At 34.0% G+C, this 12,388-nt stretch overlaps 1 protein-coding gene across 2 annotated transcripts in view; it reads right to left on the reverse strand.

Annotated features, from left to right (window-relative positions):
• GMCL1 (germ cell-less 1, spermatogenesis associated) overlaps nt 1-12,388 on the reverse strand; it is a 36,283-nt gene that overhangs the window by 13,516 nt on the left and 10,379 nt on the right. For both annotated transcript variants that reach the window (XM_027621636.2, XM_027621635.2), the window contains exons 5-10: nt 10,658-10,770; nt 9,945-10,010; nt 7,787-7,871; nt 5,350-5,440; nt 3,526-3,663; nt 1,467-1,536 (exon numbers count right to left, since the gene is read on the reverse strand). In XM_027621636.2, coding sequence (XP_027477437.1) covers nt 1,467-1,536; nt 3,526-3,663; nt 5,350-5,440; nt 7,787-7,871; nt 9,945-10,010; nt 10,658-10,770 — 563 coding nt within the window. The remainder of the gene's footprint in view (nt 1-1,466; nt 1,537-3,525; nt 3,664-5,349; nt 5,441-7,786; nt 7,872-9,944; nt 10,011-10,657; nt 10,771-12,388) is intronic.

Raw genomic sequence — 12,388 nt, forward strand, 5'->3', positions numbered from 1 at the left:
TTAAAAAAATGTTTATATCACACATAAAGAATAACAGTAGTCCCTATCATCAAATCCCTGGATATATTTAAGCAGGGAAGTGACACAATTCTATTCCTGCTTCAGAAATATAACTCCATCAGCAATGTGGAAGAGCATGGAAGAGGAGAACCCTGGAGGTAGACTTTAACAGATTATAACCTAACATCCAGGAAATACACTGTCCTCCTCACTTTAGTAGCCCTGCAGCAATGAGCAGAGGCTCAGTGTCTATGAAATGGAGCACTTCGTTGGGGTGCTATAATCATACATACACTGCTGAGGGGAGGAAACCCACTTAGTCCAGCTCAATCTCTTAGGTCAAATTCTATGTTCAATTCAGTAAAGATACAGATGAGGAAAATCTTGAAAAATAAGAACACTTAACATCTAAAAACTGAATATACAAAAGAATGAGGATGATTTTGAAAATATTTCGTATATTACAAAATGCTTTGAATCTGAATTCCATTAGATAATTAACTTTCTTCTTTTTTTGGTTTTTGATTTATTATTTCTATTTCAACAATCTTACTATATTTGTGTAGGATAAGTATGCTATGAATATATTTGGAAAAAGATGGAACATAAATTATAAATAAAGTAGAAACAAAGAATTCTGGATAATAACCTCATAATCATTACCATGAGTTTGTATAACACTTTCATAGAGTTACTGTTTGTATATAAACATAACCAGGTCATATATTTTAGCAGGTTTTGTGGTGTATAAGAATGGGTTAAAAGAGATCAGGGGCAAAAAAAGTCAAACTTAAGGCCTCTTCCATATCCACTCTCAGATGGATTGTCTGCTCACACAGCCTATACCAAGGAGCCAGTATACAGATCAAATAATAATGTGGAAGTACACCTGTGAACTGCAAAGCACATCGAAAGAATAGATAATCTGCTTTCCCTTCAAATGAAAAAAGCACAGAAATATTTTTTGGGGGGGGTCATATGCTTCTGGGTCAGGCATCTATAACTGGATTATGTTAATTCATTTCAGACTCAAAGGTCTTCAAAACACTTATTAGCTAATTAGTAAGAATTAGAATTTCATAATATCACCACAAATAAGAAAATTAGCTTTACCTATATATTTAAGTATGACAATCATGCTTTGTGAAAGCATTATTCCAAGTAATATTTCAGTATGTTGAAAGAAAATCATTATACAACACTAGGTGAAACACACTTTATGAATTACTCAATTTTTACAAATACAGCAAATTACTACTCAAACATTCCATTAATTGATAATTCCAATAATACTGATAACGTTACAGAAATATAAGAATAAAAGCTGATTAATGATCTTGTTTCTCTACTTTAACATCTCTTGATTTTTCACTATAATAAATGCATTTAAAAATTCACAGCAGAAGTTACACTGTTTTTGGTTTGTTAGTTTTTTTATGAACAATGCTATGATCTAACATACTTACCCCACCTCACTGTCTTGTTCTGCCCGGAGCATAGCAAGCCATTGCTGTTTGTACACTGAAGAGAGCCATTCTAAAATATAAAAATAAATAAACATAAAAGAATAATAAATACTGAAGAACATAAAGCATTTAAAAATTTTAAGAACTTGATAAAATTGTTACCATTTCTAAACTCAAGTTTAAAATAGCAACAAATAAAGCTGGTAGTTTATATTTTACAAATATGCTATAACAATATGGCCTAATGATTTTTAGTGTGGTAAATGCTATTATGCTTTGCTTTAGGATAGACTCCACTTAGATTACATGCATTTATTTTTTTTAAAGATTTTATTTATTTATTTATTTGACAGAGAGTGAGAGTACAAGCAGGGGGAGCAACAGAGGGAGAGGGAGAAGCAGGCTCCTCACTGAGCAGGGAGCCCAATGTGGGGCTCGATCCCAGGACCCCAGGATCATGACCCGAGCCGAAGGCAGATGCTTAACCCACTAAGCCACCCAGGCGCCCCAGATTACATGCATTTAAATTAGGATTTAAACCTTTAGTTAAAAGTAGATTCTTGCATTTAACAGGTTCCTTTTCATAGTTCATATTAATTTTTGTAAGAAACATACCTAAAGTAATATTTTCAGTTTTTATGTAACTTTTATAGAAAACTGAATAAATTGTTTTATTAAATTATCTAAAAATAACAACTAATTAATGGGAGATAAATTATCAGATAAATCATGCATACTCAAAAAATAATTTTGGGGGTGCCTGTGTTGGTGCAGTTGGTTAAGCGTCCAATTCTTGGTTTCAGTTTGGGCTGTAATCTCAGGGTTGTGAGACAGAGCCCCACCTCGGCGCTCTGTGCAAAATCTGCCTGAGATTCTCTCTGCCTCTCCCTCTGCCCCTCCTGCTTGTTATCTCTCTCTCTCTAAAATAAATAAATCTTTAAAAAAAAAAAAATAACAGTGGGCGCCTGGGTGGCTCAGTTGGTTAAGCGACTGCCTTCGGCTCAGGTCATGATCCTGGAGTCCCGGGATTGAGTCCCATGTCGGGCTCCCTGCTCTGCGGGGAGTCTGCTTCTCCCTCTGACCCTCTTCCCTCTCGTGCTCTCTATCTCTCATTCTCTCTCTCAAATAAATAAATAAAATCTTAAAAAAAAAAAAAAAAAATAAAAATAAAATAAAAAAAATAACAGTAATTTTTGCATATTAGGTTTAGGTGACATATTAAAAAGAGATTTTAATTTATTCTAAATGAAATAAAAGTTATAATTATATTTTTCCTTTAATAAGCATATCATGATTTCCACAGGTCTATGTAAACTGAAATTTTAATTAAAAAATCTATTAATAATATAAGTAGAATTGGCTTAGTACCATATTTATTTTTCTGCTTTTATTTATTCCCAACCAAATGAAGCATAAGTATACTTCTAATACTTCAAAACTCATTTTTTAAAAGTCTGGTCTAGAGGTAAAAAATCCAGAAAACATAATAGAAGGGAAAGTCAAGTTGGGTCCAAAACAATCCTAGTGAAGCATCTCAGAAAATGAATAAGACTCGTTTTGCATATTAATAAACTGGATATAGCCCATTCAAAAAATAAAAAATAAAATAAAAGTCTGGTCTAAAATAGTGTACTAGTTAATCAAATTAAGGAACATCTATATTAATATATAAACTTGGGGTACATATTATACTTTTGTTTTTATTTTAATGTATATATATTAATAAAGAGGACTAGAAGAAATTTACCAAGATATTCATTCTAGATGATGGGGTTAGTTTCTTTTTCCTCATACTTAAAAAAACAAAACAAAACTGTATCACAGAAAACTAGAGTCATTTAAAGTCTGGATAGTGCTTAATGATAGGGGAAAATACTCAATATAGAATGTGAACACAGAAAATTATCTATGTAGTATGATTTCACTTTGGTACAAAAATGTGTCTCTTGTTGGGATTAAGGGTAATTTCTATTCTCTTTTTATTCTTTTCTATGACATACATTACTATAATAATCAGAAAGATGTTACTTAAAATAATAATTTTGTCATGTTCTCTTACCTGAAGGTACTAGGGAATCTTGTTCAATAATTCTTGCAGAGGCCAAATCACTGATAATATACTGTAACCTTAAATGTCTGAATACTGACACAAATGGTTTTCCTTGTTCAGTTTCAAGGAAGGTCATACCTTCAAAATCTATAAAAAACAGTTTAAATTCAATAGGCATTCTTTTCAAATCTATTTATTTTATTCCTAAATGTTTTTATGGGCAGGGAGACATACACACAGATATACACACACATATATTCAATTAGAATAGAAATAAGCTAGTTTTCAAAGATTATAAAAACCTGTGGAGTATGGATAACTACTTGAGAGACTTAGAAAGAAGCCCCAGGAAATTAATTTTGGTTCCAAGTGGACTTTGGGCTGGGAATTCAGTTGTACACCTAGTTTCTGGAGTTTGGAGCTTCCAGTGCAGCAAGGTTTGGGAAAGGAAGGCTTGAGAATGGTAGTTAGGGTTACAGTATCTCTCCAGAAACTCTTTTCCCAGGGACTGAACACTCCAGTGAAACTCCAGAGCTCAAATGCCAAACTCAAGGGTCTTCATAAGATACAAAGGACATGGATTTGTCTCTTGGGATTCATCTAATTTATGCTTTAGCTATATGTGATGAACACTACTAGTTAATATGTTAATTCTCTATTAAAATACAAAATAAGATACAAAGACACTATAGCCATTGCTTTGCAACACATGTATTGAAATAGTTCAATAACAACTAAAATCCAAAGATATATTGTCCAGTGGTGTGATGGAGATGGCTTGCACTGGCTTATAGGAGCTGATGGTGTGCATTTCTTCTCAACTCTGCATTCAGTGGCAATGATGTCATGTTGGTAGCCTGGAATCAACCACACTGGGAGATTTTGTATCATGGAAATTTTAAGAACCCTGAAAATCAGGGATTATTTTTTCAGAGACCAGCTTACTAGCACACCATTATGTTATATATATTAAGACATGCAATAACATTTTTTTAAGGGAATAACAAACACAAAATTCAAGATAGTGGTTGGAAAAGTCAGAGATACACAACAGGAGAGAAGCACAGGAGTAGACTGAAGTTACTAATGTTCTAGTACTTGTGGGGGTTCAATATACAATTAAAAATAAGCAAAAATGGTGGCCATGCATGGACCAAAAATGACCATGAACTAAGAAAATCATGAAGTAATAAGGATTATGATTTATCCACTTCTTTGCACCCAGAATTTTTCCCTATTATCTGTTCTAGCAAAGTAAAAAATAAATACATCTCATGTCCCACCTCTGTCCCAATAAGAAAGAATTTAATAGCAGTTGATCTTAATGAATTTTAGATCAGTCTTCTCTGAGACTCTGACAAAAGGTCTGAAGTTCTCACCTTGCAAAACGCATGCAACACATGCATACATATAAAGTTCTGCATACACTTTTGGGGGTTAGTGACACACTGAAGCCTGTAGATGGGCCCCCCATGTTACGAATTGTTGCCTGATAGACAGAGTTAATGTGTTACAGAAAATTCAATGTGGCCAAACAAAAGACAAAGGTAATCACCAAGACCCCTTGGTGATAAAATGGGAAAGGTAATAGTTTGGGGGATCAAACTATGGTGTTAGTTCAAGGAGTAATAATTTAGTTAATACTTGGCAAGGCATTTTTCTTACCCAGCTTTACTTTTCTCAATTTAAATTAGGGGCTGAATTAGATAACTGCTTAAGTTCCTCACCAGATCTAAAATTCTCCAGGTCTACAAATAAGTTAGGAACTGATTTTAATAAATTTCAATGAAAAAGATGCCCAAACCAAGTTCTCAATAAAAATTTCAGGCATACCTTTTCTCCTCTTAGAAAACCAGACATCTGTTTCAGTCAAAAGCTGTTTTAAAGATCCATTCCACGAAGGCACAAGTTGAAGGAACATCCACTAGGTTAAAAAAGCAAATTAAAAAAAATGGTAAGATTTTATCATGTTACAATTTTACATTCAAACTGCTTCCACCTTAAAACATAATATTTAAAAAATCTGATTTCCAGTACACGCCATTGAAAGTAGTAGAACTATTATATGACACGCTTACAAGCTTTATTTTTTTTTTTTCTTTTTTAAAGACTTTATTTACTTATTTGACAGAGAGAGACACGGCGAGAGAGGGAACACAAGCAGGGGGAGTGGGGGAGGGAGAAGCAGGCTTCCCGCGGAGCAGGGAGCCCGATGCGGGGCTCGATCCCAGGACCCTGGGATCATGACCTGAGCTGAAGGCAGACGTTTAATGACTGAGCCACCCAGGCGCCCCAACATGCTTACAAGCTTTAAATTCATCATGGGTTTGGGGCACCTGGGTGGCTCAGTCGGTTAAGTGTCCGACTCTTGATTTCCACTCAGGTCATGATCTCAGGGTTGTGAGACTGAGCCCTGCATTGGGCTCCACGCTTCGCTTCGTGGAGCCTGCTGAAGATTCTCTCTCTCCCTCGCTCCTTCTCCTTTTGCTCCTCCCCTCCCTCTCATCATGGCTTTAATCGTGGTCCAATGATAAAAACTAAAACAATGTGTGATAAAGAACAGATGAATTCCTGAAAAGTATTTATGGCCTCCAACGCAGTATAGTTTCACAATTAAAATGGTAAAGGTTTAATATATATATTACATTAATAATTTTACACTAATTTATTCTACTCAACTCAATTTTGCTAATTATTGTGTAATGTTATAAAAATAATCTTAATTATTTAATATAATTTAATAGATTTAATAATAACTTATTAAATAAGAGAAAAAGGAGTTTCTCACTGTTTTATTACTGTTGAGACAGTATACAGAGTAGTTAGGAGCATGGACTTTTAAATCCTGGCCCTAACAATTAACAGGCGGACAAATTACCTAATTTCTCGGGGTCTTAATTTCTTCATTTACAAAATGAACATGATACATCATAGGACATTAAAAAAATTATTATGTGTCACTTACTTTGAATAGTGCCTGGCACACAGTAAGCACTTACCATTACTGGCATAAAAGCAATTACAACAATAGGAAACAATGAACGTTACCACTGGCTCAGAGACAGAAATGGCCTGTCTACCCTTCCTTCAATGATTACATAACTCAGTTACTAAACTTCCTTGAAAAAAAAAAACAGTAATAGAATCTCATCTCTACCACACAATAAGCAATTGCAATGATATAACTTAGAAGGTATCTCATTCTCAGATTTCAAAGCTGTGTTAAAGGAGATTCTGTTGCTGGGGACAAAAGGCTAAAGGCAAAATTATTCAGTGAATAATATTCAGGGAAAAGCAATGAACTAAGACTCACAACGCTGGGTTCTACCTCAAGTCTGCCCTTAGTAACTGTAAAGAGTTCTAAGTCCTACATCTACAGAACAAGAATAATAGCTGATTTGTCTCTTCAGAGTTGTGAAAATAAAATTATATTAAAGATGTTAAAACCTTTCAAAAGGATGAAAAGAAACATATGCCTGAAGTGCAAATAAGGTCTTTAAAAAATTGCACCATTTTCTAGAAAAAGTGAAAATTTCATCATAAAGTCATTAATTCAACTCTGAAAACATTTCTGAAAACCATATAAAATATTTAACATTTCTGATTATGTAAATAACATAACAATAGCATGCTTGTTGTTGAAAAAAATCTGGGAAAAAAAACAGGAACATATTCCTAGGATAGAAAAGTATGTAAAACCAAAGGGAAAAGGATGCAAGCTCTCATGGCCCACCACTTATCGTCAATTGCAGACCCAACAGTAAGAGAGGTAACTTGCATTCCCAACAGGAAGAAGCCAATTTTACTACTCTAGTAGGAGAAAGGAAGAATTTCTTCTTGCCCAGCAACAAGCTCAGCCAATAAGAAGACACCACAACTCAGTCAACAAGGAACTCTAGCTTTCCTCCAATGGACTTTCCTTTCATTCAAAGTAGTTTCAATAAAGTAATGTTCCTCTCCTTTGAGGTCTGGATTGCCTATGGTTTGTCATGGCTTACATATACCAAATTCCAATTGCTCTACTATTCCCAAATAAATCCATTTTGCTGGTAAAATAACTGGCTATTGTACTTTCAATGTTGACAAGTATAAAGAATGAAATTAAAATCATTCATGACAGCAAATCCCTAAACAAATATTTTTTTTTAACATTTTGGCATATTTCTTACATTTACACCATTCCTTAACCACTGGACACTAGCTGTTTCCAGTTTTTCACTATTATAAGTAATGCTGAGGTGATGCCCTTACATACATACTATGTCAATACCTTTTTAAGAGCTGTGTATACATCCATCTCCACTTGCATCACAAATAAGTTAGATGAACCAATGAGCTGTTTCATGACATTTATACTAGAAAAGATAAAATAGAGGTAGTGAGTTTATTCTCATGCACAGGCTAAAACACCCTGGTGAAACTAAAAAATTTAAGTCTTTTTAATGAAAAGAAAACGTCATCAGTCTTTTTGCCCAACACAAAGAATCTTAGACAGAAATAACCTATCTGAACACAAGGATACTTTTAATTCAGATAGTATACTATGAAAGGTCTTTCTTTGAACTTACAGGAAAACAAGGCTTTGATTTGCTGATTAATCAAGTTAAAACAAGGTCTCAATGAGATAAACTTTTAGTATGCTCTGATAAAGTGGCAGTGTTCCTGTTTTGCCTTTCCTGCGCATTCATTGTTTAAAAAAAAAAGACACTTGTCAAAATTCACTGAAACATCTTTATCTTCAAAGTAACCTTTAACACTGACGCTTAACTGCTTAGTCATAAAACATGTTTTCATTACTATTTAAGAGTAAGATCAAGAAATATGTATCAGTTTAAATTTAGAGTGGAAATTATATCACCAGCTGTTTTTTCCCACTTCCTTTAAGCCATAAAAAGCCAGAAGAACATCTAGGTTTTTAAGATGACCACTACAATTTATCTTCTTTTTGAAAGAATTCAATGAGAAATTACAAAAAGAAAAAAAATTAGTTTCTAATGATTTTCTTTCTTTCTTTTTTAAAAGATTTTATTTGTTTGAGAGAGAGAGAGATGGAGAGAACAAGCAGAAGGAGCGTCAGGCAGAAAGGGAGAGGGAGGAGCAGGCTCCCTGCTGAGCAAGGAGCCGGGACGCAGGGCTTGCTCCCAGGACCCTGGGATCACGACCTGAGCCGAAGGCAGATGCTTAACTGACTGAGCCACCTAGGCGCCCTGATGATTTTCAAACCAAACATAATGCAGAGCTTTGTTTATACCTTGACATCTTTAGGTAATGATTTTTTGGTAGAAAAATACTTCTCAAACTTTTCTACCAAAGTACATCCTAAGGGCAGAGGAAAGGACAGGACCCAGGAATCCAGGAGATGGTCTAGCCATAAAAATAACATTTCTACTACTTCTTGTATTTCATTTCCTCAAAGAAACTTGAATTCTCTCTATTCCACATTGTATTTAAACATAAAAATGTTTGTCTTTTTCCCCACCACTTCCACACCCATACTTGTAAAAAAAAAAAACAACAAAAAAAAAAACGCAGTAAAATTGACATCACAGGAATGATCTCTTTGAGGGCAGAAACCATGACATAATCATCTCTGCATCCTTCACAGCCTTCATATATAGTGGACATTCAGGAAGTGTTTGTTGAAGTAAGGCAGGCAGGAAGGAAGGGAAGAAGGAAGGCAGGAAGGAATAATAATAGATGCTATTCTTTTTTTTAAGATTTTTTTATTATGTTAATCACCATACATCATTAGTTTTTGATGTAGTGTTCCATGATTTATTGTTTGCGTATAACACCAACACCCAGTGCTCCATGCAGAACACGCCCTTTTTAATACCCATCACCAAGCTAACCCATTCCCCCACCCCTCTCCCCTCTAGAACCCTCAGTTTGTTTTTCAGAGTCCATAGTCTCTCATGTTTCGTCTCCTGATTGTGAATTTAACTTCATCAGGCCTACCAAAAAGTTTAAAACAACTTCCTTAAACTTAATTTTGCCGGGGCGCCTGTCTGGCTCAGTTGGAGCATGAGACTTGATCTCAGGATTGTGAGTTCAGGCCCCATGTAGGGTGTGATTACTTAAAATAAAATCTTTAAAACTTAATTTTGCAATGGTAAAGATGGTTTTTAAATAAATTTTTACATTCTCTAGGAGCCCAGCAAAAGTGAGGTAACACTTATTTTTCTATAGTTTTATAGTAACAATGAATTTTTCTATTAAAATTGGTTAAAATAGTAGACATAATATACATATTATTTATGACAAAGAAATCTATGAAGCATTTCTTCAGTTCATAGATGTCAAGATACCTTTCATTAAATTATTCACTTTTCATAAGTAATATATTTTTGTATAAAGCAAATGCATATTTGAACAAATAAACATTATTTTAGGATGATTAATTATAAGGTCATTTAAAATTAAAATACCTGAGTTCCTTAAAAAGTTCAACATTCTGGTGAGTCATCAAATTGTTCAGAAGCCATTCAAGGCACCTGAAATTAAAACATGGAATTATTTTTTACATGATACATAAATGACATATCATGTATTTATGACTTATTTGGTAGGACTTACAGTTAAAATAAAAACAATTAGTCTTGCCAGAACATGCTCAAATTTTTAAATTTAACAACCAAAAATTTAGTATTGTTTTTGTCAGCAGTTATTAAGGAAACATTACCTTATGTTAATAAGAGCATTTCTACTTAAGAAAACATCATTTCAAGTTGGTGTTACATCATTTATGAAGGGGCTTGCACACTTCTATTAACTTCTTTCTAATTTGAAAATGGGTACTACAATTCTTAGGAATTAAAAACATTGCCAGTAGGTGTATTGATATAATGTCTATGATGCCTACTACTTAAAAAATATTAATAGAAAACGCACTATAAAGAGTGACCAGAGTTTTTATAAGCCACATATAAACATGTATAACCCACCCATGGTCACTTACAAAGACAACACTTTCAAGGAATTTACTAATTCATCCAAATGTAAAAAAGGACTTTTTATAACAAAATTCTAGTCCTCTATCTGTTTTTTTCTTTCTTTCTTACAGCTATACATTCTCTTAAGAAACCAAAGAAGCCAAATTCCCACAAGTGGGATGGGAGGAAAAATAAAAAAGGTAACTCACTTTTTCTTTACAGAATCTAATCCATAGGTCCCTGCTGATGTGTAATAGCCACATACAGTTTTCACATTAATTGTTTCCTTCATTGTCTCACCACACTGCTGTATTAAACCATCCTGTAAATATAAATAAGCACTGGAAAGGCCCATTTCACGTGGGAAAAATTAGCTCTGAATATGTGCTTGTACATATTAAAAAGTTAAAAAAAAAAAAGGAAGAAAGAAAGAAAAGAAAGAAAACTCATTTAAGTGCAGCAAGCCTAAATTTTTAAGTGCAGTAAAAATACTGAAAAAAAAAAAAAATCCAGCAAGTATTCAACTAAATACTCGGAATTGAAAAACAGAATGTAGGGGATAAAAGCAGTAAGGCAGTAAAGTAGAGATGAATATTGCTATTCTCTTTCTTTTTTATTCTTCCCCTCTCTGGGACCTTGCAAAATTAAGCAGCATTGTATCTGGATTGTCTGTTCTTTTTAAATTTTATTTAACATGCTCAGTCAACCATGTGATGGAGCTAGGCAAGTAAACAGTATGAATCATCAGAAAATGTTTATTAAAGTATAAAACACTTATCACTTTCTAAGAGATGCACCTAAAACAAATACATTTACATTGAAATATTAATCTAAAATGTTTATATGTGAGATTTCAAATGAACTAATTTTATTTAATATATGGAAAGAATGTCAGTTTTTACCTAAATTTCTGAAATATATTCATCATGCAAGTATATTATTAAGTTAGTTAGTTAAGTCATAAAGATAATGCAGAAAATGGATTTCGGACAAAACCAAAAGGGCTAAAGTTAGAAAATAAAGTGCACTTGTTGAAAATAAGTATTGAAAGGATGACAACATTTAAAAAATCAAATGATCTCAGCTAAATATATTGAGCGAGCTATTTACTAATACTTCAAATAAATAAGTATGCAAATATCACAGAAAAGGAAACAACTTTTTATAAAGATCAAAATAAAATACTAACCCCATTAGGATTTTAAACTTACCTGAAAGTCATTTGAGAATACCCCTTCACCCAGCCCCTTCCAAGTTCCTCTTAACATCTTGGCTGTCACCAAGTCCAGTGGATTATCCCTGATTAATCTTTCTGTGGTCCAGTTTTTCCTCTTCATGCTTATTGCTACTGCCCTACTTTAAACCCTCACTTGGGCTACTGCAATAAGATTTTGTCTCTAATGTACTCATCTTTTCTTCAATACATCCTTCACATTATTTCTGACGTATTCTTTCTAAAACACAACTGTCTTTTCTTTGATTAAAAGCTTCCAAAAGGGGGCACATGGGTGACTCTGTCGGTTGGGCGTTCAACTCTAGGTTTCCGTTCAGGTCACGGTCTCTTGGGTCATAGGATCAAGCCCCATGTGGGGCTCCACACTCAGAAGGGAGTCTGCTTGAGGATTCTCTCCCTCTGCCTCATCTCCCACTCACATGCTAGCTCTCTCAAATAAGTAAAATAATTTAAAAAAATCTTCCCAAAGTACCTACATATAAAGCATAAACTTCTTAAAAGGTAGAGAGGGATTTTCATAATCTGGCCTCTGCCGCCTTCTCAGCAACGCTTCCTTGATTGTGCTAGAGCTTCTTATGTCTGTGCTAGAGCCATGTTCCACTCAGATTCTCTGATCCTCCACTGTTTCACATCTCTGGCTATTAATTTACTCTGTATAAAATGCTTCCATCCCCTCTTCTTTGCAAGATAAATACATTTTCAGTTT

The sequence above is a fragment of the Zalophus californianus genome, chromosome 8 (assembly GCF_009762305.2).
Source record: "Zalophus californianus isolate mZalCal1 chromosome 8, mZalCal1.pri.v2, whole genome shotgun sequence".
NCBI classification, from domain to species: domain Eukaryota; kingdom Metazoa; phylum Chordata; class Mammalia; order Carnivora; family Otariidae; genus Zalophus; species Zalophus californianus.